The sequence below is a fragment of the Drosophila gunungcola genome, assembly GCF_025200985.1.
Source record: "Drosophila gunungcola strain Sukarami chromosome 3L unlocalized genomic scaffold, Dgunungcola_SK_2 000002F, whole genome shotgun sequence".
In the NCBI taxonomy this organism is placed as follows: Eukaryota; Metazoa; Arthropoda; class Insecta; order Diptera; family Drosophilidae; genus Drosophila; species Drosophila gunungcola.
In genome coordinates, this window is record NW_026453178.1 from 4,871,838 (window position 1) to 4,897,019 (window position 25,182).

General features: G+C 41.4%; 5 protein-coding genes across 7 annotated transcripts; 2 read left to right on the plus strand and 3 right to left on the minus strand.

Annotated features, from left to right (window-relative positions):
• Positions 1-4,774: 4,774 nt before the first annotated feature.
• On the minus strand, positions 4,775-9,285 carry LOC128257573 (transient receptor potential cation channel subfamily V member 5). 3 transcript variants are annotated; one of them, XM_052988636.1, is made up of 8 exons: positions 9,168-9,285; positions 8,102-8,877; positions 7,555-7,781; positions 6,508-7,301; positions 6,094-6,320; positions 5,885-6,036; positions 5,112-5,643; positions 4,775-5,056 (listed from the first exon to the last, which is right to left on the minus strand). In XM_052988636.1, exons 2-8 carry the CDS (start codon positions 8,498-8,500, stop codon positions 4,883-4,885), a joined length of 2,505 nt encoding a protein of 834 aa, XP_052844596.1. In that variant the 5' UTR covers positions 8,501-8,877; positions 9,168-9,285; the 3' UTR covers positions 4,775-4,882. The 3 variants fall into 3 exon arrangements, with proteins under 3 accessions (XP_052844596.1, XP_052844595.1, XP_052844597.1); XM_052988635.1 differs by having other exon boundaries at positions 8,102-8,902; positions 9,168-9,263; XM_052988637.1 differs by lacking the exons at positions 7,555-7,781; positions 8,102-8,877 and having other exon boundaries at positions 9,168-9,210.
• Positions 9,286-9,300: 15 nt separating this feature from the next.
• Positions 9,301-10,156, minus strand: LOC128257574 (growth arrest and DNA damage-inducible proteins-interacting protein 1). Its single transcript, XM_052988638.1, has one exon. The coding sequence runs from the start codon at positions 10,087-10,089 to the stop codon at positions 9,397-9,399; it is 693 nt and encodes a 230-aa protein (XP_052844598.1). The 5' UTR covers positions 10,090-10,156; the 3' UTR covers positions 9,301-9,396.
• Positions 10,157-10,783: 627 nt separating this feature from the next.
• Positions 10,784-17,087, plus strand: LOC128257077 (mediator of RNA polymerase II transcription subunit 1). Its single transcript, XM_052987880.1, is given in 5 exon segments — positions 10,784-11,003; positions 11,068-12,348; positions 12,404-13,590; positions 13,592-14,341; positions 15,437-17,087. Coding segments are annotated over 5 exon segments (4,530 nt in total). The 5' UTR covers positions 10,784-10,969; the 3' UTR covers positions 16,715-17,087.
• Positions 17,088-17,135: 48 nt separating this feature from the next.
• On the minus strand, positions 17,136-19,258 carry LOC128257078 (GDP-Man:Man(3)GlcNAc(2)-PP-Dol alpha-1,2-mannosyltransferase). Its single transcript, XM_052987881.1, is given in 6 exon segments — positions 17,136-17,280; positions 17,340-17,873; positions 17,875-18,014; positions 18,074-18,532; positions 18,895-19,086; positions 19,140-19,258. Coding segments are annotated over 5 exon segments (1,347 nt in total). The 5' UTR covers positions 19,027-19,086; positions 19,140-19,258; the 3' UTR covers positions 17,136-17,198.
• A 720-nt stretch (positions 19,259-19,978) lies between these two features.
• LOC128257519 (MAM domain-containing glycosylphosphatidylinositol anchor protein 2) lies at positions 19,979-23,353 on the plus strand. The gene is made up of 8 exons (XM_052988565.1): positions 19,979-20,186; positions 21,237-21,303; positions 21,480-21,806; positions 21,863-22,132; positions 22,197-22,294; positions 22,367-22,669; positions 22,724-22,894; positions 22,960-23,353. The coding sequence occupies exons 1-8, from the start codon at positions 20,184-20,186 to the stop codon at positions 23,122-23,124; spliced, it is 1,404 nt and encodes a 467-aa protein (XP_052844525.1). The 5' UTR covers positions 19,979-20,183; the 3' UTR covers positions 23,125-23,353.
• The last annotated feature ends 1,829 nt before the right edge of the window (positions 23,354-25,182 follow it).

Sequence of the window (25,182 nt, forward strand, 5' to 3'; positions counted from 1 at the left end):
GCGGTTTCATGGCCCAAGGGCCAAACACCAACGTTTTAATGGGCGGATGGGCGTGACCCTGGGAAAACCGCTGCCAAATGAGGTCCACTCCACCTGACGGGCGGCTGTCAGAAGCAGTTTTCCATTCCAACCCCCCAGGATATAACGACTCGAATCGTTTTGACAGCCTGCAATCTTCTGCATTGATGTTTAACGCCTCCTCGGCTTTTGAACCGATTTATGACTTCATTAGAGACACAATTTTGTAGACTTAACAAATACAATAAATTGTAAAGGTGAAAAACGAATACACAGATAAATGTTTATTAATTGAAAAACGTTATGAACACAATTTTAACAACAATTTATTTAATTTTCAATTATATATTTTTACTTCTACTTTTTTAAGTGCCGAAAAATTAAAAAGTCTCTAAAATTTATGGTTTAACCTTCATTCAAATAAAAATCATATATTCTGCTTTTAAAATTTTCTGATAATAATTTGATTACACAATTCAAATACACAAAAATTTAAGAAGTTACTTAACAATGTGTTTTCGTTTCAAATTGAATACATTAATAAGTGAAAGCGTTTTTAAAACACAGCTAACTTCATATAAATGACAACCAGATAATATGATGGACTTAATGCTAAATAGTAAGAATCCATTATTTAAATAAAAAATATTAACGTCATGATGTACATTTAAGTCCAGTTTAAATTGAGACCTTGCTTCAATAAAAAGCTAAAGTCGTTCCGTTTTCAGGCTCCATTTCAATTATCCTTTGGAATTTGCCGGGCTTTTTGCTTTGATTTATTTTCCTGTGGCTTCTTCGCTTAATTAATTTCAGTCATTTGGCAAATGGTTTCGCCAAAGTCAAAGGGTTTGATTGAGCGCGTTTAATGCTGTCGCAGATCAAAGCGTTCTTTAAGCAATTCAAAGTCACCTTCGCTCCACCGCCCCTTTTCCGCTTGTTTATTTGTGTGTTTTCCTATTTATTTTCTTTGACTGAATGCAACATTTTCACTCAAGTGATTTGATTTGGCGAATTGAATTTTCACTCCAAGTATGTATGCATATCTAGACCAAGTCACATCAGCCCCATCCATCCATCCATCCATCTATTCGGCCCTATCCCCAGCCATTCAATCTGTTCGTCAATCAGTCAGTCAGTCATTCAGACTTGGCGGCGTCGCCGTCAACGTTTTTGTGGCTGTTGTTGTTGATTGTTTGCTTAGCGTCCTCCCGCGAGACTCAAGTGGCAAAACATTATTTTGTTCAGGAAATTCAATTAAAACTTTGCGGTTTTTTTTTTGTTGTTGCTAGAATTTGTTTATTTTTTTCGCTTCCCTTCGGTTCTCAAGTGGTTTTCAATCAAATCGAGGCGTATTATTGAAACGACGAAGATTGTGTGAGGTGGGACACAAGAATTCGATCAATAAATTGAAGGTAAATTTGTTCATTTACATTAGAAATATGTTTTGGTGATAATACTAAAATAAAAAAAATACTGAAGGATCATTATAACACTAGAATAAGTAAATAATAAAAGAAAGTAACCATACAAATTTGAATTCCAAAAGGCAAGTATAAGTAAGAACAATTTTGTTATATTTAATTTTAATTTTAATTACAAAATTGATGTCCAAAGTCGAAATCCAATTAGTCAAATTTTTCTATATTGATTTCAAATTCCTAGTTCTAGCGCAATATGTTTTTGTATTTCAGTAAAGGTTATCCGTTTACACAATAGTCTTTTTGTACTTATATTATTTGTAACCAAGTTTAAAAATGTCCCTTTAGCGTTTTGTTTGGCACTCCTTTGCGACCTTTCAGCGCTCTGTCTAAGCCCATCCAAACCACCCCGAAGCTATCTATTTGGGCCCATAAAAGTTCCGCTTTATGAGTTGGCAAACAGAAAAGATTCGCGGCAAGTGGCGGCCATTTGAATTAAGCCAACGACTTTTATGGCGCTCGTCTGGGCCAATAATAGAGGGATTCCAATGGGGGACGAAGATTTTTCGAAGGGAGGGCACAACAACATCCGTTTATCGATTTGCACATCATGATAACGATTACGTAATTGCAATTGTAGCAGCAGCACAAAGACCCAAGAGAAAAGATGATGGTTGAAAGGCTGAATGAAGGCTGAAAAGATACAGATAAACTGATACAAAGGCCTGAAACACCTTGCATTGTAGGGCTATCAAGGATTGACATCAATGGGAGCGTTGCCGGATAATGCGTGGGATCGGATCGTTTTCGGGATCGCATCAGGTCGGATCCTTTGGTTCTGCGCTCTTTCTCAGCACCGGAAGCGTTTAGCAACCGACTTTATTCAGGATCGCGAACAAAGGACGAAGGAGCTGGATTCGCGATCCCAATGAAAGTGTTAAAGGGCAGGGATCACTCACAATCGGAGCACGATTTTCGGGGCCGCAGCTTGACTTTAATTGAGTTTGAATAGAGCAATTTAGTTCCCGCTGCGATTCTCAACTCATTCTTTTCTCGCTTCATATTGTATATAGTATGTTCCAATTCGATCGATGCTAAAGTTCTCAGCCGATGGAAAAATTGTTTTCCTTTGGTGTGGCGTTAATGATATGGTGTCCAACCCCTGACGGTCACAACAAAAGGGGTTTGCTTAACCCCTCCTCACCCTGCCCCCACTGAAATCATCACCCCCTTTTTTTTTATTATTATTTGGGAGAACAATTACCATCTGAATGTGTCACAGTGTGGCCAGAAAGTATGTTCCCAGCTTTGGCGATTGGCTTTGCCATTGTGTCCTGGCCATGTAATTACGCACCTTTTGAGTCGGAGTCTGGCTCTGAGTTTTAGGTGTCGAGTTCGTTGCGTAATCATATGTTTTGGCCTCAGCCTCGCAGGCAGCTGTGAATGGTGTGGGCACGCCCACTGGGCCAAATCAACGCCCACTTCCCCTAATTGCTGAATGTAAATATTTTTCCCAACCTTCTGCGTTATGAATTAAAGCTATTCTTATGCTGCCATACAGTCTTACAGTTCAATTTCTTATGTTGTTGAAAATATAGTTAAGATTATGATTATAATGATTAAAAGGTGTTGAAACATGGTGTTATTTAATCACATTTATTCTTACTTATAAAATTTTTAGTATAAAGACATGACTTTTATTTGATTTGGCAAAAACACTTAGCTAATTGAATTAAATAAAATGCTATAAATTTGTATGAGCTATTTTAGTTTTAAATGTGCCATTTAATCAGTGCAATCTTACAAAAACAAATGTATTTTAACTAAACTCTTCACATTTATAAATTTATTTGGATACCGAAAACGGTGGTCATAAAGTTTTACAAACCTTAGATATGTATCTCGTTCGCCCTCTCGACTTGTGAAATTTCCAGTCATAAAAAAGGCTGAGAAAGCTGTTTAATTACGCCCCTCGGCACACACAAACATTGTAAAACGATAACAATAAAAGCGCCGAAAGGTAATGGGCCAAGGAAAATACGAAATGGTAATGCGAACGGACAGTTTTTCACCTTCTCGGTGTTCCCGGAAAATCGGACTGGTTTATGGTCCTTAAGCAACATCGTTTATAGCGCAATTTCGGTGAGGGGCGTTCGCCAAATGACTTTTAAATGCCGTCTGTGATTTGGCCCTAACTATTGTAATTGTTTCGCTGGCCATGTTTCTTTTACACACAAAAATTTTAAAAAAGAAACTCAAGACTTATACCCGATACCCGTCTCAGGTTGAATCCTTCTGGGATTCGGGCTTTGGGAAGAGGAAAATGGTTAAACAAGCATTCAAATAAGAATTATGGACCATTCCCCGGTGAACTGGCACTAGAACTCAAAGGAAATTCGACTTTCCTCGCACTTCTTTTCCCCTCACATTTGACTGCCTTTTTTTCTTGGCTGAAAATTTCTTTACTTTCTTTTGCCGATACTCAAGAGTTTGTTTAAAGTAAATTACTTATGCAAATCAAAGTGCAAAAGAAAGAAAAGTTTGCAATTTATTTTGCCGATTGGGGGGTTGAGAGTGTGAGGGCTGTCAAGGGTTAAGGGGTTTGACCTTTGTTAACTCTGTTTGCATTTGTGCTTTGCTCTTTGATTTAAAACTGTCAACGCACATGAGAGCTGCAAAAGTGCTAGTCGTTGAGTTATGGTTCCAGTTCCACTCCTCCCACAAGCAAATGCAAATTTACCTAGGACCCATCGCAAAATTGGCGATTGTTCACCGCTTTTGTGGGACATTTTTCTTCGTTCCTTTTTTTTTTTGGTGGGCGAACCTCAAAAGCACATTGATTTTATTAAATGTTATTTTGAGTGAATTTGATTTTGATATTTGTTTGTTTGGGGCGACCTGTCGTTTGCATGCATCGACACTTGTGCCACAGATTTTTCATAGCTCCCATAAATAAGTCATCGATTATTTGCCAATGGCTGTGGCTAAAACTGATTTGAAAATCTGTTCGAGAGTTTTGACATTTTTATATATTAGAATTTCTTTAACATTGTTTATTTAAGTGTAGAAAAAGCACTTAATCATATTTCATAAAAATGAATACATGTGTCGAAATGTATTTATTGTACAACAAAAAATGTAGCTTAGTATCTGAATTTCAAGAAATTAAATTGCAATAAATACTAACAAAATAAAATGTATTTATGAAATTCTTTAGCAATTGGCCAATTGATATTTTTGTTACTTGATGAATTTAAAGATGTACTTGTGATACCCCCCATATTTTCATAATAATTAAACTGGTTAAGTAACAAAGACATTAAATTGTAGCTGTGAAAGGCAATGTAGACTAAATTTATTGCTCAAAACGAACACATTTTAACAAGGCTCAATAAAACTTGAACTAAGTAAGTGACTCTGGTTTGTCCAAATGTCCAAATGGATCTTCAAAAGTTGTTGTTATCGGAACTCTCCGATTTGGGGGCGGTGCCGAAGAACTTCTCGTACTCCTGCTGACGTCGAAGGGCGCGGGCTTCGCGTTCCATTTGCCGCTTCTTGGAGAAGCGCTGATGGATGCGCTTCATCTCCTGCACCTCCTTCATCTCCTCTTTTTCCTCATCCTGTACAAAGGGTTATTAAACTACTTTCTCTAATCATAAGTTACATTTAACTTACGGTCATGTTTAGGCGAAGGACCAAGGCCCTCCGGCCATCCGACATGGATTGACTGTAGTGCATGAAGTTCTTCAATCGCTCGGCGGGTGGCACACTCCGCTCCACCACCAGGACGATCCTGGCCCACTGGCGCTGCCATTCGTTGCGGATCTCGGCGATCTTCTGGTACGTGTTGCCCATCATGGCGATCAACATGTTCACCAGCAATACACTCACGATCACCATGAACAGGAAGAACAGGATCTTCGCCTCGTACTCGTGCTGCGTGGAGACCATCGCTCCGTAGTAGTCCCCAAAGTTCGTCAGCGACATCAGGAACATGGCCACGATCGATTCCATGGGCGAGGGCATCGGATTGGACTCCGCATCCTCTGCGTCCGGCGTCGTTGGGTTGTCGAAGGTCAGGAAAATAATGTAAAAGGCCTGCGAGAAGCCCATCACGAACACCAAATAGATGGAGACGAATCGGAGCAGATCTCCCATGACCATGCGGTATATCATCACCACGAAGGGACCGACGGTCTTGAAGCCCCTAGAAAGAATAGTAAAAAAGATTTAAATATGCATTACACCTAACCTAACCTTTAACCTTTTTTAGTAAAAAAAAAAGCAATACCACACTACAAAAAACTAAAACAATTGAAAATACATTCATTCTTTATATTATAATTTTGATTGAATGTTTTTGATTGAATGTTTATGTTTTTAGGCTATTAAATGTTTATTTTTAAAAGTACCTACTTAAATTTTGTAATTTTAAGACAAAAACTCACCGACAAAAAAATAGAAAATATGGAGCAGTGGTTAGCATTATCACAACGGTGACGTGATCATCGATCTCGGTGAGACAGGAAACCCTCAACCAGGGTATGGTCATCATCAGGGCACACGAAAACAGAAACATTACCCGTGAAGGAGCCGTCATCTTAAAACATATTTTTAATTAGTGATTACAGTTTCTAATTTATATTAAATAATTTACCAAATTCTCAATAAACATTTTCAGGCCTAGAAAACGAGCCTCTCGCAAAGCGACAAGAAGATATAGTATAGCTCCCACAAAGTTTAATAGTTCTGCCATTATACGGAGCTTGGCCAAATCGGATTCGAGATTCATCAAGGGACACTGGGCATAACTTTCCCACCAAGCGGGCAGGACCTCAACTTCCGATGGATCATAGTACTCGGTAAAGTTCAACCAAAATGTTTCTAGAGGAAATTTATAGATATACAAAATATATAATTATATAGTTGAATTTTATATGCTGCCAGTTCCAATCTATAACACAAATTGATAAATGTTTAATTATAAAAATAAGTTCCATGACTTAAATATAAAATAGAAAATTTAAATAAAAAATTATTATTTTTGTTCTTCTACTTTAATATACTCAACTGTATTCTGTGCTCTGAGAAGCCCTCTTAGCTTGACGATGGTACGTGGCGGACCCATTTTGCCTATACAGATCATTCTTAACCGTGGTGCTGTTGGCTGCATCCTCGTCTTCGTCCTGATTGTCAGGTCCTGGTCGCAGGATAAAACTGAAGAGCGAGATCAGGAAGTAGAGGGCGAACATGTAGAACTGCTTGTAGAACCGCGACTTGCAGAACGTGTCCCACTTGGTCTTCAGCAAGTCGATGACCACGCCATCGAGCAGCTCCAGATGCTCCAACTTATCGCCAAACACCACGAAATTGAGCACGGAGTCCTTGTTGATATTGCCGGTCTCCTCATTAATAGTATCTATCATCAGAAGTGGGTAGGCGGCACAGGTGATGCTCCCTAGTTGCCAGTAAATCTCCCTCTCGATGCTCATCACGTGGAAGAACATCTCCACTCTGCCCAACTTGGCGGCCAAAGTGAGGGGCGTGAGGTTCTGGATGTTCTTTATGTGGATGTTCGTTCCCACCTCGTAGCCCACGTCGAACATTTCGATCTTTTCGTAGATGACCAGCATGTGCAGCACGGTGTTCCCGTTGGTGTCCTGGAAATCGGGATCAGCTCCGCGGGCCAAAACCAATCGGAAGCACTCTTCCTGCGACAGACAGGCCGCAAAACTTAGGGGATACTCGCCCCAGTACACATACCCATCGTAGTTGGTCATGGGACACAGAGCCACGTACTCGTGATCCGGCGAATCCGTCCTGGAAAACTTTGTATCCTCTGCCGACATAAAGGCTCCACAGCAACTGCAAAATATGCAATAAAACTATTTAAAAATTCTCTCAATACTTTAGTAATTTTATCTAACAGATGCTAGTTGTTTTAAAGACTTTTAAAATTATTAAGGTTTATTAAACAGATTCAAAAATTTGGATCAGAAATTTTTTAATTTTTTAATTATAAAAAAATAGGAAATAATAATGTTCTTAGCAAAATTACATCCCTCAAACAATTGTTTTTTAAAGAAGACTTTTAATCTGAAATGGTCCATTTCCTCACCGCTCCTGGACATCTGCGTTGGCATCTAGAAGATATTTCACCATGGCAGGATCCTCATTGACGATGGCAATGTGCAGGACACTCTCTCCATAGTACTCGTCGCTCATATAGGTGTCCAGGATAAGTTTTGGGTAGAACTTCAGTAGCCTCTTGGCAAGATCAGCGTGCAACGAAGAAGCGTTAAGCAGGCACAAATGAAGGATGGTCTCGCCCACAGCACCACGGAGCTGAAATATGGAAGAAAATATATAAATATGTATAATGGATATTTTAAATATGGAATGATTAAATCCAAAATAATCTAAATGTGGTTTGGAAAAACTCAGTAATATACTACTGTATACTTGTAAGAATTTAGCCCATGTAAAAATTAACTAAGTATTTTCAGGTTGAAGTTTTAACTGAACCAGGTCTGATTTCTTAAGCCGTCTTACAAACTTAATATATATTACAAAACCATAAATATGAGACAAAGGTGTTCAACTCAATCTTGTATAGGTTATATATTAAAAGTGTATGTATAGTAAGATATAACCCATCCACTCACATTCAGATCCCAGCAGACGAATCGATAGGCGGTCGGATTGGAGATGTACTCCGCCTCGGAGACCTCGGGGCAGTAGTCGTGGATGTTGAACTCCTCATCGGGGTTCTCGAGTGCCCTAATCTCGGGCAGCTGGCGGGTGCGGGGGCGATCCCGATTGCGGAGCAGGACGAGCTTCGAGATGGGGAAGTAGCGACCCGCACCCTTGTTGTACAGGAAGGGCTCCACCTTGGTCTTGATGGCGTGGTCGATCTCGGCGAACTGTTTGGTCTGGCAGGCCCGTTTCATCATGTCCACCAGAAGGCCGCCGCCCTTGAGGTTCACGAACTTGTAGAGGGCCTGGGTGGAGACTCCGGCCTGCTTCTTCACCCCGCTGGTCACATTACTCTCCGTATTCCCCATTATCCGATGCCGGAGCTTGCTGACTCAATTTGCCACTGGGTTTTTCCGATTTTCAAACGCTTTTGTAGCGCGACATTGCTGGCTGGACTGTCTGCTCTTGGAATTTCCTGCTTGTTATGCCGTGGTCCTTGTCCATTGGTGGCTATCGATAAAACATTCCGTGGCATGTCCGTTGCCAATGCAACAGCTGAACTTGAGCTCCTTTGCTCTGTTTACGCTGCGTTGCCAGGACATCGCACCTGTTGCACCTGCTCAACAAGTTTCAATGGCCTCTTCATTTGTTTGTTATATTTTTTGTAGAATGAGAAGCTTGCATGCCATGGTAATCCAGTTGCATATTCAATGAATATAAATACATTCCGTAGAGAAAAGTTTTCCTTTACATTCATTATAAAGAAATTTCTTAAAGTGATTTGAATTTGATTTTTTGTTAAGAACATTTTTTTTCGGGTTCAAAAATAAATAAAAAAAAGTTTATATTAAGAAAAGAAAATAATAATTTATATATAAGGGAACTGTGGGAATTTCTTGTAAGGACTGGACCAATATCAAAGTATTGCAAAATGTTACTAATTTAAAAAAAAAAATTAACGATGTCCTATTTATCGAATATTCTTAATGCTATCAATAACTCGCCAGTGGTTTATGTCTCCGCTAATATACTTACATGTCGACTTGACATTGTCAAGTAAACATATTTAACATCATTGATCATCTACATGGTTTTTCACTGAGTAAAATACGTTCAATACTTCAAGGATTCTGTTTCTTTCACCGTTAATTGGCTTTATCTCTCCGAGTTTTTGGTAAAAGTACCTCTTGATGGACATTTATTTTAGTAGGCAACAGACAACAGTTCCTTGGTTATATAGATGGTTTTAGCGACTAAAGTAACATTACGCAGATGTCTTCTCCACCAACTTGGCCATCATCTTCTCCTCCTTTGCCTTTCGCTTGGCCTCCTTTTGCTTCTTCTTGTCCTCCTTCTCCTTCTGCTCCAGCATCTCCTTGAACCGCTCGTCGCGGGTGTCCACCTTGAAGCCGAAGTGTCGACGCACCTCCTCCACCAGGCGTTCCTTGCGAGCAATGGCCGCCGCTGCATCCGCCTCTCGCTTAGCCACCTTCGCGTGCAGGTCCGCCTTCCACTGCTTCAGCTTCTCCAACTTCTTCGCAATATCCTCCTCGCGGGCGTTGATCTTCTCCAGCTCCTCGGCCTTCTGCGCGCGGTTCTTCTTCAGCATTTTCAGGAGCGTTTCTAGTTGCATAACCTGCCTGTTGTCTTTCTCGCCGCGGGAATCGAAACAGATCTTGGGGTTTACATTGCTCTTGGCGCCATAACGTCCGAATGCCTGTCTCTGGTATTTCTCGGTCAGATGAATCCAGGAATGTGCCTCCTGGTAAGGCAAATTGTTGAAGAGCACATTTTTGTGTTGCGGCTGCAGGCCGGATCTGTCCACCGCCTGCGGATAAGCCGGTTCCTCTTCATCCACCAAGGACGCCGGAAGTTCCGCTTTGGCAGCGCTCGAGTATTGCTGGCTTAAGCGAAGGGCAGGAAGTCTGCTGACAGCGTTTAATTTGCCCAAATTCATCTTGAAATGTGCAAACGAAATAAATGTTATTATTTTCAATAGAGATGCAAGAACAACAGAGATAGCGATGGAATACCAGGGCAGATAAAATATCGCTAAAACTATCGGTAGTATCAATTGCAATAGTTTTAATATTAAGCAAAGGGTACTCAGTGAAGTAGCAGTATACAAAAAATATTTATTTTGTAATGCGAGTTTCATGTAATTATCGGTACAGATTCTAACAGTTGTTTCGCTAGTGGAACAATGCTTTAAATTTTATAATTTTGAAGGTTTCTATATTTTGTCACAGGGTGGAGCGGAGGAAAATACAATGTTTTAACCTGCATTACGCGTCGTTTCTTCACTTCCCAATATTTTATAAATATGAAATATTGACAAATCTTACCCAATGGGCAAGTTATTAATTAACCTGTTATAGACAATTACAATAATAATCTTAAAATAATGTTGAAAACTCGCCTTATAAGTACTTTCTTTTTTAAAAAAATCTTAAAATTTTCAGTTTTTCGTGGTTTACTCTGGTAAAGTCCCTTAATATAAATTTATATTCTAACCCAGCACTTCCCGAATTAATTAATGTGAATGGTACATGGGAATTGGTCATTAAGGGAATACCCTTATTAAGTTAAAAATAACTGAGGACGAATAGTGTGGCCAGTTCGCAACCACTCTGAAATGCTTTCCTCTTGGCCACTGTGAAGAAAGGACAGCCATTTTGTTGTTTAGGCGTTGAAAAATTTTCCCCATGATCGAGACTTAGAAAAAAGAGAATTTAGTTGCATATTTAGTGGTCGCGACTGTTTTAAAAAACCTCGATTGCTTGCTGAATATGCCAATGCACCAGTAAGTGTAAACGTTTTCCCTGCAAGCCAAAAAGATGAGCGGATCCAATGCTAAGGCGTCTGGGACTGGTGAGTACCCACTAATTATACCATTATATTCATTTTCCGCAACCACTAACACGTTTTGAAAAAGGCTTTGGGAGCCACATCCCCAGCATCGAGGAGAAGAACAAGCAGATCCAGCAGGAGACGATGATGGAGAAGCTGCGGGCCAAGTACCGGAGCAAGCCGAAGAGCTACGAGGAGATCAAAAAGTCGGTGCGGATGTACTTCATCGAGAAGCACTACCCACTGGATCCGCTCTGCAAGGCCACACTGCAGTCGGCGCTGGACAAGCTGCAGCACTACATCAAGGTCACCTCGCGGCATGGGCTCGTGGAGCGCCTGGAGAGCCTCTCGCGGCAACTGGGCCTCAAGTTCATGGAGGACCAGCAGTTGCTCTTCATCTCGACGGACATGTTCTACGTGGAGATCCTGCTGGACGCCGCTGGCAGCCTGTCGGACGTCAAGGTGCACCACGAGTGCAAGATAGAGCAGCAGTCCAGCGAGCTGGTGGACTGCCTCAAGTCCGGCGACTTTGCCGACTTCACGGTCCAGCTGGAGGGCCTGTCCTCCATCTACCAGTTGAATGCCGAGCCCAAGGTGAAGAAGAAGGCGTTTGTGGCGCTCCAGGCGATGGAGACGGACATTCAGAGCCTCTACCAGCTGCACCTGCAAGGCCACTCCGGCGACAGCTACTCCCTGATGAGCAGTTCGGCCGTGGGTCTGGTGCTGCCCCGCCGCGGTGGCCATCCCATGAAACTCACATATTTCTGCCCGCCACTGCACCTGCCCGAGGGTGATCCCAAACAGGCCAGCGGCGACTTCTCCATCGATCAGGTGATGCGCAGCAGTCACGGCCTGAGTGCCACTGTAAATCTGGAGGGCTCCTCTGCCAACAAACTGCAGACCCTGCCCACAGTGACCCTGGTACGCGATGCTCAGACGGGTCTGGAGGTTCCCACATACGCACAACTCAATCAGAACAACTCGTTGCTGATGCCAGCCACGTATGTTCTGCGGCTGAACAAGCCGATGCCCGTGTGCCTGGAGTCCCTGAAGGCACTTGGTCTGCCCGGGCTAGATGCCACGGCTACACCTCCCAGCCCGCCCACTACAGTGCTGAATTTGATTGTACAGACGGCCTCCAAACAGGCCATTAAGAACACGCAACGCGGCCTGTATGTAAATCTGCCCAAGGAGACGCACTGCTACTTCTTTACAGACAATCGGAAGCTCCAAGGCACCCTGGTGTCTTCGTTGCCCTTCACTGAGCCCGCCCAGGTTCCGCGGATCGTGAAGTTCCTTAAAAAGCAGGCCCTGTTCTACACCCTGCTCGCCAGCTGCGTTCGCGAGCAGCAGAAGCAGTATAATGGTAAGTTGTATGCATTAATTCCCTTCCTTTCTCATCCTCATCTCATCTTATGCAGACATGGAGAGCACTGTGATACTGGAGGTAACAGCCGTCTCCTTCAACCAAATCACTGTAGAACTCCAGCATCCGTACGAGGAGTCGCTGGCCACGGTGGATTTCTTGCTAGAAGACGGTCAGCCCACGTGCAGCGTCTACTGCTTGAGCAACGAATACGAGCAACTGTCCCAAAAACTCACCCGTACCGTCCGCAAAGTGGTATCCATTCCGATGGTCATCTATAAGCTGCTAAAGTGCTGGGATGAGGAGCATGAATTTAAACTACATGGCGGTTTAGGCCCTGGAGCGGGGCCTTCGGGTTCGGGAGCAATCGGAGGTGGAGGCATGGGCGGAGGAACTGCGTCTGGCGGTGGCAGTAGCTTCAATCAGTTCGCAATGGACACGGCACCGCCGCCAGATGGAAGCTTGCCCGGAGGTGGCTTCACCAACATCAGCAACCTCAAAATGGACGCCAAATCGCGATCCCTAGCGGATGCTTTTGCCGCCTCCACCTCCGCTGCAGCGGCCATCGCTGGACTGATCAATCTCAAGCGCGAAACAGATCCCCAATCGGGCAGTTCGACCAGTGGCGCCTCGGCCAGCGGTAGCTCCAGTTCCTCCGGCGCCGCCAAATCGAGCGATCATGACATTGCCGACAAGTACAAGAATATCTGGAAGGACAAGACTCCGAATCTGAAGCACTGTGTCAGCATCACACCCATTCCAGGGGATGGCAAGTCGGCGGGATCAACAGGAGGAGTGCCCGGCGTTGAAGTTCAGCGCACGGGAGGCATTGAGATTATCCCACTGAACGCCCAGGCTGCTGTCGGAGGGGGCGTGACGGCTTCGTCCAGTGCCGCACCGACGACAATAACAATCACGCCCATTACGGGCAAGGATCCCAGCAAGGACGCGTCGAAAAAGAGCAGTTCCACTTCGGCTGGAGTAAATGTGGCCGCCAAGCGACCCCACGAGAGCAGCAGCAGCGGCTCCTCGACGTCAGGTGGAGGTGGTTCTAGCAGTTCCATGTCGTCCTCAAGCAGCAGCAGTTCCTCCGACACGCAAAAGGAGAAAAAACGCAAAAAGAAGCGCGACGATTCGCCCATGGGACCGCCAGAGAAGATATACTCCCGCCAAAATTCGCCGGCGGCTGGCGGAGATGCTTCCGCGGCTGGTGGAGTGGTGCGAAAGTTCTCCTCGCCCTCCTTCGTCGCCCAAGGCAGGTGGCGCTGGACAGGGCCTCATGGCCGGAGTGCCAACAGCACGTCCCAGCCCCAAACACTCGCCCGTCTACAGCAGTCCCAAACACAACACCGCCTCCAATAGCCCAAAGTCGCCATTCGGCACACACTCGCCCAAACATGGCTCCTCGGGCAAGCCCAGCATGTCCACGTTGAAGAGCGCAGCCACAGCCGCCACCATTCTGAGTCCCAAGGGGGATAAGTCCGCCTCGGCTGTGGGGGTCGCCGCATCGGGACCATCCGTCTCATCGGGACCCGGAGGAACTCCCGGTCTGGTGCGTTCCTTTGCCAGCGTTGGAGCACCGCCGCCACCACCGCCAATTCCACCATTAGCGAGCGCCAGTGGATCCATCGGCAGCAACCAGAGCTTGAAGAAGGAGAAGTCCTCCTCCGGACCTGGTTCCACTGCCACTTCATCCTCAGCAGCAGCAGCGGCAGCTGTTTCATCTGGCGGAGGCATTTCCCCGGCCAGTGTGGCGGCAGCAGTGGCCGCCCTGAAATCCTCCCAGCAGCAGCTTAAGTCGGTGGCCAGTCTCTCGCATCTGGCGTCAGGCGGAGGATTGGGCGGCTATGCGGCTTCCGCGGGAGCGGGCGGATCTGCTGCAGCGGCAGCAGCAGTGGTGGTGGGAGCAGGAGCTGGCGTTGGAGTCGGAGTTGGAGCGGGGGCCTCCGGACTGGAGCTGAGTGCCCTGCGCAAGGGCATGGCGGGAGGTGCGGTAAGTCCGTTTTCATTATAAGTGCTCCACACCAACCACACCACACCAACCAACCAACCAACCAACCCTCCCCCAGCATCTCCCACTGGAAGACTAACACGTAGTTGACTCTCTGCCACCTCTCCTAACCAAAGCAGAATCAAATCAGAGCGAAACTATCTTTAAACTAATGCAAATGCTGTATTTATCTAAGCTATAAAACGATTTGTAATTCGCCTACCTTTGCTGTAGTTGAAAATGATTATTATTGTTACTATTACAACTATTACTATTTTTGTTTGTGTCTCGTTTTGCCTTTTTCTTATTTTTGTAAATATATATTATCCTATTATTTGTCATATACTGCTGCATCCGTTTTATTTTCGACCAAATCCAAATCTTTTTACGGTAATGGGGCCTTTCCAACACTCAATATTCCCAATTCGCAAGCTCTAACCCCTTTTTTCCTGCATTAAGCACGTACGTATATATTTAATCTGTTTGTTTTGTATTGTACTGCTCGGCCTAGCATGATTCCTGTAGAACATGGTGTACTCTTATATTTCTACAGAGCAAAAAGACCTAAACCAAAGTAAATTCCTATCGTTTTTGAGGTTGTTCTTTGTTTGTTGAGTTTGATAAAAAATTTTAAGTGACTGTGCTATTCTGACTATTAATTTTGAATATTAATTGGTATCTTAGTTGCGCTTATTAGCATAGGCTTTACCTATTTGTTTAGAGTAGTTTCTAGTTTACCTTATGTCTTAACTGGATTGTGAGACCCTTGTCTTGTACAATTTTAATTACCTTTCCGATACTTTCCGCACTAGATTCCCTTAAAACAAATGGGGTAACTTAGTTTCCAACTGATTTAAAAGCTAATTACTAATGGGGTCCACTCTTGTTTTCTCTTCCTTTTTCTCTATCTGTATTTTCTTGCCATACGACATTGACACTCCCACTTTTTGGTGGGATTGTTAAACCCTTAATCCACTTTTTTTTCTGATCACACGTGATGTTCCCCTTTTGATTGTTATAATTTTGGTTATTTTCTGGTTTATTTTTGGTTCGTTTGTTCCCTAACACACACACACAACCACATGCTTACTTTGTCAGGTTAGTTTGATGACGTCGACGGCAGCTTTAGCGCCAACAATCCCGGCAGCAACAACAACAGTGGCAGCGGGAGCGGGAGCGGGAGCAGCGGCCTCGTCGGCGTCATTGGCGCCTCCAATCTCGGCGGGAGTGTCAGGGAGTCTGGGTCAGGGAGCAGCGGCAACAGCAGCGGCAACAGCAGCAGCAGCAGCAGCAACACTGGCAACAGCAACAGCAACAATGCTGCAGCAACAGCAACAGCCGGGAGTAGCGGCAACTAGTAGCGGCTTGGCCACCAGCGGGGGCAGCAGCGACTCCTCCGTCGGAGGCAGCACTCCGGCCGGAGCCTCCACGGAGTACATGGTCAAGCCCAGCAGCCAGGAGGGCCTCAAGCTGACCATCAACAAGACGGGCAGCAGCAAGAGCTCCGTCTCCGGTTCTAGTTCCTCGTCCGGCGGCCAGGCGAAGCCATCCAAGAGCAGCAGCAGCAGCAGCATTGCTGCGATGAGCTCCGCTGGATCCTCCGGTTCCACCAAGAAGCAGCACACTGGGCTCAAGCCGGGCGTGAACAGTGGTCCCGCTTCCAAGAAGGCCACCGCAGCAGCCTCGTCCGCAGCAACATCCTCCTCCAGCAAGCATCTCTTCCAGAAGGCCAACTCCTCGGGCAATCTCAGCAGCAAGCTAAGCGGATCGAGCGCCGGCGGAGGAGTTCCCCTGACCAAGAGCAACAGCACCAACTCCTTTCAGGAGCACAGTGCGCCCAGGCGACGTCCCAGCATGGGAGCCCTGGCCAGCGGCAGCAGTGGTGGTGGCGGTGGTGCACAGCGCAAGTCCGCCTCCACTTCGGCGGGGGCCGGCGGATCCTCGGGAGCCGTCTCGCCGGCCCTCAGCGGCTCCATGTCGCAGCCACCGCCGCGATTCGACCATCACACCGACATGATGACCATCCTGCAGTACGCCTCTCCGACGATGGCCGCCAGCATGGAGGGATTCATCAAGGGACTGCACAACAAGTTTCAGATTCCGAAGCTGTCGCAGCGCGGGAGCGGCGGCAGCACGGCCAGTGGACGCAGTACGCCCAGTGGCGGCGCAGATCTGGCTGCAGCGGGCACATCATCCGCGGTAACCGGAGGAGGAGCTGCCAGCTCGACGGCATTGACGGAGCCGGAAGCCAAGCCGCCGGCCCCGCCTCCCCCGCCTGGCAACGATGGACTCCTCAACCTGAGTATCACGGCGGGAATGCCATCGTCGGGGGATGGCATCGATGAGGAGCTTCTGGCCAGCCTGGCTGGCGAATGACAGAAGGTGGACAACCATGAGATATTCCTGTTGCTCTATGCGATTTCGATTTAAGCTATGAAGATTTAGTTGGAAGCCATTAGTTACATGAGTCTGGGGTTTGGAATGGACGGAGACTGAGAATGTTATTAAGTTGGCGAATCCCATTCGTACAAACACTTAAGAAAATATAATACAATTTTAAAAAACGACAGAAAATTTGGTACAAAATCTCAGAGATTATCACATATTCTGTGGAGTCGAATAAAACATAAACTCCCAAAGCTTTGGCTAAAAAATTCATTAGGTAGCAGTTAAGGAAAGCGATATTGATATTGCGCGAGAAACATCACTCTAAATATTATGTAATATATAATAAATGTATTCAGTTGGAGACTTGTATGTTATTTGGGTTAAAGGTTGCCAAATAATAGTCAAACTATTTTCTTATTAAGTAAGCAGATAATTTATTCTTTTCTAAAAAGGTTTGCAACAAAAAATCTTCCTAAGAATTGGTAAATAGTGTCGAAATCGCTCGCAAAAAGTTTTTTTCAAACTCCTGCTCAGAAAATCTTTCCACCGAAGCTCTGAAAGTAATACAAAATTGATAAAAGTGTACTAATTATAAAAAAAAGGCTTTAATTACCTTGCTGCATTTCGAATTCCGTTCATTTCATCGTTGTTAACAATGATGTGTAATATGTTTTCTGCGTATTCAACTGCGTCAATGGCAAGGAATCCGTTTTGACTTCCCTCGGAGGTTTCGACAATGTCAAGCAGAGGGCCTCCGGACCTGTGGGCCACCATTATGAGGCCAGCGGCCATACAATCAACGATTCCGATCCCGAAATGCTCGTTCCACATGGTGTGTATGCCAATGTTAGCGGTTTGGTACAATTTAAGCAGGTCATCGTAGGGCACATTCACATTGAATTGGACATTGTTTTCGAGCGACAAATGCTTGGTCAAGTCCTGCATGTTCTTCAGACGTTCATAGTCCTCTTCATGTCGGCAGGAACCCACAATGACCAGCTTTATTCTGTTCCACAGAGCCTCGTCCTGGGCAAGAAGAGTCCTTAGTTCGTACAGGGCTTGCAACTGGAGGGGGTGATCTTTCTCCGGACGAAATTGGCCCACTGATAGAATGACGAACTCCTCACCCTTCCCCGTGTGCTTGAGGCTTTCTGAGGTGGCTCACCTCGCACGGGGGATACACCAGGTGAGTCTTGAAAGGCACTTGCCACAGTTGCAGTATATGATCCTCAGTCCACGAGGAGTTCACCATAACCGTCTCGGCGCAGCAGCCCACCCACTTGTACATCTAGAGAATAGGAATTTGTATGTTAAAATGGGTATACTGCTAGTTCTTCCATAACTCACCCTTGAGAAAAGTCGGTAGTAGGTCAGTTTAGTCCAAGTCAAGAACGGATTCCTCGCCACATACTTCTTGTTGTTGTGGGACATCTTTCGCTGCTGAACCCTCAACAACATATCGGAGCTGATGACCGGATAGTGCACATATCCGCCCACTCTGGACTTGGCCAAATAGCGGAACAGAGGAAACGTGAAGGCGTATCCCATGGTGTCGATGAAAATGTCCGGTGGAAACTTGCACAGCGCTTCCAGACCCAACACCATCGATCCAATACTCTGACCCAGCAAAGTAAAGTACGGATAGTTCTTGGCCTCGATCCAATGGCGTTGTTTCAGGAACACGAACTTCACATTGTCACTATCCACGTCAATGTTGAAGACATTCTTGGCCTTTTGCAATATGGCATTGGGAGAGGCGTCTATGTCACCTGTGTAAATGACCACCTTGGCGTTCTGATACTTCTTCTGTAGATAATGGAATTTAAATTTAAGAGATAAGTGGATTGATGTGTGAATAATACATTTTCCTAATTCTTTTGTGTATATGGTAAAGGATATTGAAAGTTATTTAGAACTTGGAGGACAATATAGTCAAAACATCAGACAAAAATATTTAGGTAATTAAATATAAACTTATAAAAATACTGTTTTCCTAAAAATATGTTAAAATGACAAGATGGAGAGCAAATATATCTGATTACTAACTTAAATAAGCAATATTTTGAAATATCTACATATGACAGTTTGGCGGTAAGAGAGTCATCTGATCACCGATTAGAACTTTTGGAGACACGTATATGTTTTGATATTTTTCAAACATGTATTACCTGCAGCGCTTTAACGGCGCACCATAGAACACGTTCACCCCCGCCACCTGCATTGCAGTACGGGTGGAAAATGCCAACGTTAATGCAGTTTTCGAGGATGTGTGCAACTTCTTTTTCCGGCTTAGCAACCATTGCCTCAGGGAAACAAACGAAAATACTGCCGCAAGCACAAGCGATAGCAACACCCAGAGACTGTGGATAAAATACATTAATGAATTGGACAATTTAAAGGTTAGTATCCGTACAGTAACACAATCATTGCCGATTTCTTTTCAACGGTTCATTATTATTACACGTAAATAAAAAATATTGCATTATCTCGATTTAGGGATGGGCGATATTAACTCTCTCAATAAAAACCGATATCCGCGCCGCGATAAAAGTATTGTAAAAGTAAAATCTATCGATAGCTTTTTTAAATTTAAATTTTTCTTTACACGTTACGATTTATTTGATTAATTGATTTTCTTAAGTTTCTGTACTGTTCTTATTTTTATTAATTGTGTTCCGTTTTAGCATTAAAATAATTAAAATTTGTTTTGTGACAAATGCAATTATTCCAATGTTTATTAATTTATGAGATATTGAAAAATTATAGAAATTCTCAATTGGAGAAAAATTTATTTTATAACTATTTATCCAACTCAAAAACATCATAAAACGTAGCAAACTGTTAGACTGTATTCGACTGTTTTAAGATTCTTTAAATATAAATTATATAACGATTGTAAAATTTTATAAAATAAAATAAATGTGTAAAATATTTAATAAATATGTAGGGTTTCTTTCCAATAAATAAATTTTAATTTTAAACTTTTTTTTTATTAATACTAAAAAACGAATCAAGGAAACGATTTTTTTAATTCATAATTTTTAGTTAAGAAATCAATTGGTGTGTTAGAGTATTAAGCTAAAACAAAGTCAAAAAACTCCAGATATATAAATTTCAAATAATTTTTTTTTTTAAGAGTTAGATAAAATTAATCTTCTTTGTCTTGTGCTACTGCTTTGCATTAAAAGCTCGAGAAAGCTTCTGGCATAAAATAATTTTGGACTAAGCGCATGCGCTCACTAAATGGAACTTTTAAGGATAAATACAATTATACTCGCCAGTCTTAAATACGAGACTATTTTATAAGAAACACGAAAAAATGTTAAAAATCTGACAAACAAATTGGTGTTATGTGCAAGTGAACAGGGCCTTGTTAACAAGTCAACGAATAATTAAAAACTGTTTTATTAAATAGAGAGAAAACCGAAATAAGTTCATACCATACATACATATAAAAATGGTAAGGATGAAAATGGGTGCCTGCATTATTAGAGTGGTGATAAAATTAATGAAGAGTGAAAAGAAAGTTTTTCCTGCGTACAAAAAATGATTGTATGGTTGATTAACCATTATAACTACTGTCATTAGTGGAATCATGGCACTTTATTCTTCAGTTCATATACATACATTATGTATGTGGGTGTATATAAGTAGATGTCTATATACAGACTTACTTATGTATTCGTGATTAATTTGAAAAGATTATACTGCAGATAATACTGAGATAATAATAATGAAATAAAGATATATTGGTAATCTTAAACGGTTAACGTATTGATTAGTTTCTTCTTATGTATGTGTATAAAATAGAGATGTACCTTGGAAAGCATTTATGTACATATATAAATATATTTTAAATTACATACCGTAGACTGCCCAGACTTGAATATTTAGCAGTTGTTTCGATGTTAATTTTTTTTTAATAACATTAAGGCGATTTTCTCGAAAAACTTTATGATATTCAAAATTTGTAAAACGCCAAAGAGATTAACAAGCATTTTTAGTGTTTCTTAATAATGATCCCAAAATAATCAAAAATCAGTATTGATAAAAGTGAAATAATTTTAGAGCTAAGACAAAACGGAGAGTAGTTTCTGATCCTATAAGTTTCATGCTCATACTCAACTTTCGACATTAAGAAAAGATTTAGTAAAGGAACTTACGCCTTAGCAGATCAAACAGTTATCATGTGTGGGCCACGCCTTCTTCCTCCCTGAAATCATTTATTGTAAAAATAATGCGGAAGTACATACCTTTAGAAAACACTTTTCTGAAATCTTTGTTTTCTTTTTATGATTGTTTCAGGTTCTAGAATCTAGATAGTCAAAGCACAGTTCTGTTGATAAACAAAAAAAACCTTGATAACTTTTCTCACATATATAATGAATTTAAATGCATCAAAATTTGGCTTAAGGTCATAATCTCAAAAACTATAATATGTTATAATAGTGATGAAATGTTTGCTAATACATTAAATCTATAATTTTTCACTACCCTTTGTATATTTTAGAATAACTATACGAGGAGATACTGGCCGATTGTACTCTACTTATTTTCCTTTTCACTTTCCTTTATCGGTAAGTATGCGACATGAAGCTCATTAAAATAAAATGAAACCCATATTGTTATCACTTGGCGATGTACCGTAAAATCTTTTTTTTATCGAAATATAAGTGATCCTTTAAACGCAATGCTAAATAAATATTTATTCGATTAATTGAAAAAGTAACCTCGAAACTTGTACCTTTTTCAGATGGCTCTTTTATATTGCCAGAAAATGACCCTCCCACCACTGCGCCAAAATTCTTATCGCGGGGTCACTTGTACAAGGTCATCGTCGGTGAGACCATCGAGTTGCCCTGCAAGGTACAAAACCTCGGGTCATTTGTGCTTTTGTGGCGGAAGGGTTCTTCCGTCCTTACAGCCGGGCATTTGAAAATAACCAGGGATCAACGCTTTAAGATAGTGGGAGACTATAACTTGCAGATTAATGGAGTTAAGACTCAAGACGCCGGCGATTATATATGTCAGCTCGGAGATCAGGAAAATCGCGACCAAGTTCACACAGTAGAAATTTTGGGTAAATCATAATATGTTTTTTTTCCTATATTTAATTTATTTAATATATATTCTTAGTCCCGCCGACGCTGAGGGCCCTGCCACACAATGGACAAGTGACTGCCCGTAAGGGCAGCACTGTCACCCTGGAGTGCAAGGCATCTGGGAACCCGGTGCCCACAATATTCTGGTTCAAGAAAGATGTGTTTTCCGGGCCAACTCACTTGTCGGATAGCTCAACCCTAATATTGGAAAATGTGGACAGACATCACGCCGGCACTTATCAATGTTCCGCCGATAATGGGGTAAAGGATCGGGTATCCATGGACATACAGCTGACCATACTCTGTAAGTACCACTTTTAAGAGAAATGTATATTTATTTAAATTAACCTTTAATAAAAATGTATTAGCTCCCCCGGAAATAACCGTGGAGAAGTCCTGGGTCCATGCATCCGAAGGATATGATGTGGAGCTTGTTTGCATTGTTCACGGAGATGTCAACTCAGAAGTAAGTGCAAAAGTTTAAATAAATTCTAGGTGGTATGATTAATTTAACACTTAATTTTTATTCTACTTTAAGATGCTGTGGTATCAAAACTCTTTCCTGCTCGATGCCACCGATCGGCGATCTATGTATCCACGAGATGATAGATACAGTCTTATAATCCGCAACTTCCAGCCAACAGATTTCGGCAATTATAGCTGTGTGGCCGATAATGCTCTGGGAAGAACAAAGAAATATATTGAAGTATCTGGCAGACCAGGTCCTGCTGATTTTATTTCCCCCGCCTTAAGTGGATACCTAGATCATTACAACTTGACGTGGACTATCGAGTCTATACCTCCGCTGGATGAGATTAAGCTCTTGTACCGACGTCTTTTGGTAATAATAATTAATAATTTTTTTATAAGTAGTGTCATTACTATACTATTTTAGATGAATGAGACCTACCAGCATCCTGGTAAATGGCATGAATATCACATCAAGCCAACGCCAATAAGAACAGATGGATCGCACTTTTTGATGTCGTATCTGGTGAAAAACTTGGAGCACAATGCTGTCTACGAAGCGATTGTTCAGGCTAAAAACAAATATGGATGGAACGAGGTAAGTGACTGGTTGTTTAACAAAATATAGTGTCTCTCTTAATCGATCTCAAAATGCTTCTTTAGATCAGCGATATTCACCAGTTTTATACGCGAAATCATGATCTTCTTCTTGACATCGATATGGAATATAAAATGGGCATTTCAAGCAATATTAGAATATCTCCAACTGTCTATGGAATAGTTCTATCTATAATTATGTTAGTATTCTATCCCATCATTAGTGTTTAAGATGAAATGAGTAGGGTTTATTTGCAAATATAATTTAAATGGTGCCTTACTAAAACTTTAGCAAATAATTAAATTTACATGTATGTACATTAAGAAACCGTATAAATGTATTGAAATCTCAATAGAATACTTCTCTCAATAGAATATTAACGAACGTACTTCCGCAATGGCTAAGGATATAAAGAGGATCTTTAAAGTCATCATTTTTTATCACTACAGAAAAGAAAATTATAAAAAATAAGTTCACTTAAAGTGTTTCAGAAAACACTAAGCAAATACATAAAATCAGCATTTAAGTTTATGCTGTCAGGATAATTTTTGTTTATTCATGCTAATCCAACTTGATGTAAGCCTTCGGACTGTTTAAATACTCGGGTAAAGAATCTGAGCAAAAAATGTTAGCCTCAGTGTCCCGATCCATGAACTGAGATGAACAGGATAATATCATAACTAGTCTCAAACAGATATAAAAAATCAGCCCGAACAAAATTAGCTGGTAATGATAAGGAATATTAACGTCATACCATAAAGTGTCCGAATTGGGCGATAAAATTAGGAAATACTTATCGGCAAAGAAGCGCTCGAATTAAAATTACGAAAAACGACTTCGTATATTTGCACAAAAGATATATGTAAATAAGCACAAATATTCTCAATACATCTTCTGATTGACAGTAAAAATGTTGAGAGTCAGATTAAAACATTTACCACGTTTATACAATGCATATCCCCATAGCCCTTACATTTTGTATAATTTTCGGTATGACTCTAAGTTTTGAATTAAATAGGAAAACAAAAGGGCAATAAGGTCAAAATCAATGAACTTGTTTTGTACTTTATTATTAGTTACAAAATTGTTATTCCCCCAGAGTGGAGAGAAGTTTTTTAACATATCGCGATAGGGTATTATACTGTACTTATATCCACAATCGTATAAGCGTAGTAACTGTTGAAATAATAAAAAATCTTCTTTAATGAGTATTTAGAAATTAGAAATTATGGTAATCAAATTCTATACAGTTGCACCATAGGTATTCTTTCCAATTCATGTCCGATTTGTGACCACAATCCTGTGGCACATTCACATCAACCAGTTCACCTTTAATTGAAAAAAAAAAAACAATTTAATTATTTTATTTTGAAAGGACAGATCCAAAATGCTTTATTTGAACTGGTATTCTTTCTCTCATTCTGGGTAGTAAAAACATACAGAAGGAAACTATTCGACTACATAATAGATAAGCATTAACATTCAAAGCTGAAAAAAGCTTAGCAACTCCATATGAAAACTTAAACGAATACAGTATATACCCTCCTGTAATCATAAAATACATAAATACATATTGCAATATCGTTCAACGACTGTAGATACGTTTTCATAATAGGTATACCAATGAATATAAAAATCATTTATACAATAAATACATAGAACTTTAAATAATTAGGTGATAAGAAATATCGGTTAGGAAGATAAACTTCCTCAGTTTCTTGTTCCAATCAATGTAATAGAATTATTTGTTGTCTTTATAAATCATTTAAATATTGTCAATGAGTTCATGTACATAAACACATGCAAACGTGTTATCTTCTTCAAGGCAAAACAATTGCAAACTTACATTGTGCTAAAATTTAAATTGTGTTGTTAAATAAGACCAAAGATTAAGTTAAATTATTTATTGCCAGTTTTTATCTTATTTTTCTTGGTTTTATATTTTTAATAGTTTTAAGATGTCAGTTAGAGTGTTTTTTTTTTACGTTATACAAAATCTCTCTATCTTAAACGAATACTAAAATTCCATATTATTAATAGAAATATCCTTAGATACATAATCAAACAATAACATATTAATAGACTTAAAAAACCAAAAAAATTTAAAAAAAACTGTATGATACAACTTAAATCTTTTAAACCGGGATAACATGAAAGTAGTAATAATATTAATAATTCTCTTGTAAGTTTGTACTTACGTATGTCCCTATACATATGTATGTAATTATATGTGCGCAATATCCGTAAAATTGGATCGTATTATGGACGTAATAATAAAAATGAAGTAT

Excerpts from the sequence above, each read along its gene's own strand:
- LOC128257573 (XM_052988636.1), bottom strand. The coding sequence starts at position 8,500 with ATGGGGAATACGGAGAGTAATGTGACCAGCGGGGTGAAGAAGCAGGCC. Across the intron at positions 7,302-7,554 it reads AACGCAGATGTCCAGGAGCG|TTGCTGTGGAGCCTTTATGT; the intron begins GTGAGGAAATGG and ends CATATTTTGCAG. Across the intron at positions 5,057-5,111 it reads TCCTTCGCCTAAACATGACC|GATGAGGAAAAAGAGGAGAT; the intron begins GTAAGTTAAATG and ends CCCTTTGTACAG.
- LOC128257574 (XM_052988638.1), bottom strand. The coding sequence starts at position 10,089 with ATGAATTTGGGCAAATTAAACGCTGTCAGCAGACTTCCTGCCCTTCGC.
- LOC128257519 (XM_052988565.1), top strand. Across the intron at positions 21,807-21,862 it reads TCACACAGTAGAAATTTTGG|TCCCGCCGACGCTGAGGGCC; the intron begins GTAAATCATAAT and ends ATATATTCTTAG. Across the intron at positions 22,670-22,723 it reads TCTTGTACCGACGTCTTTTG|ATGAATGAGACCTACCAGCA; the intron begins GTAATAATAATT and ends ATACTATTTTAG.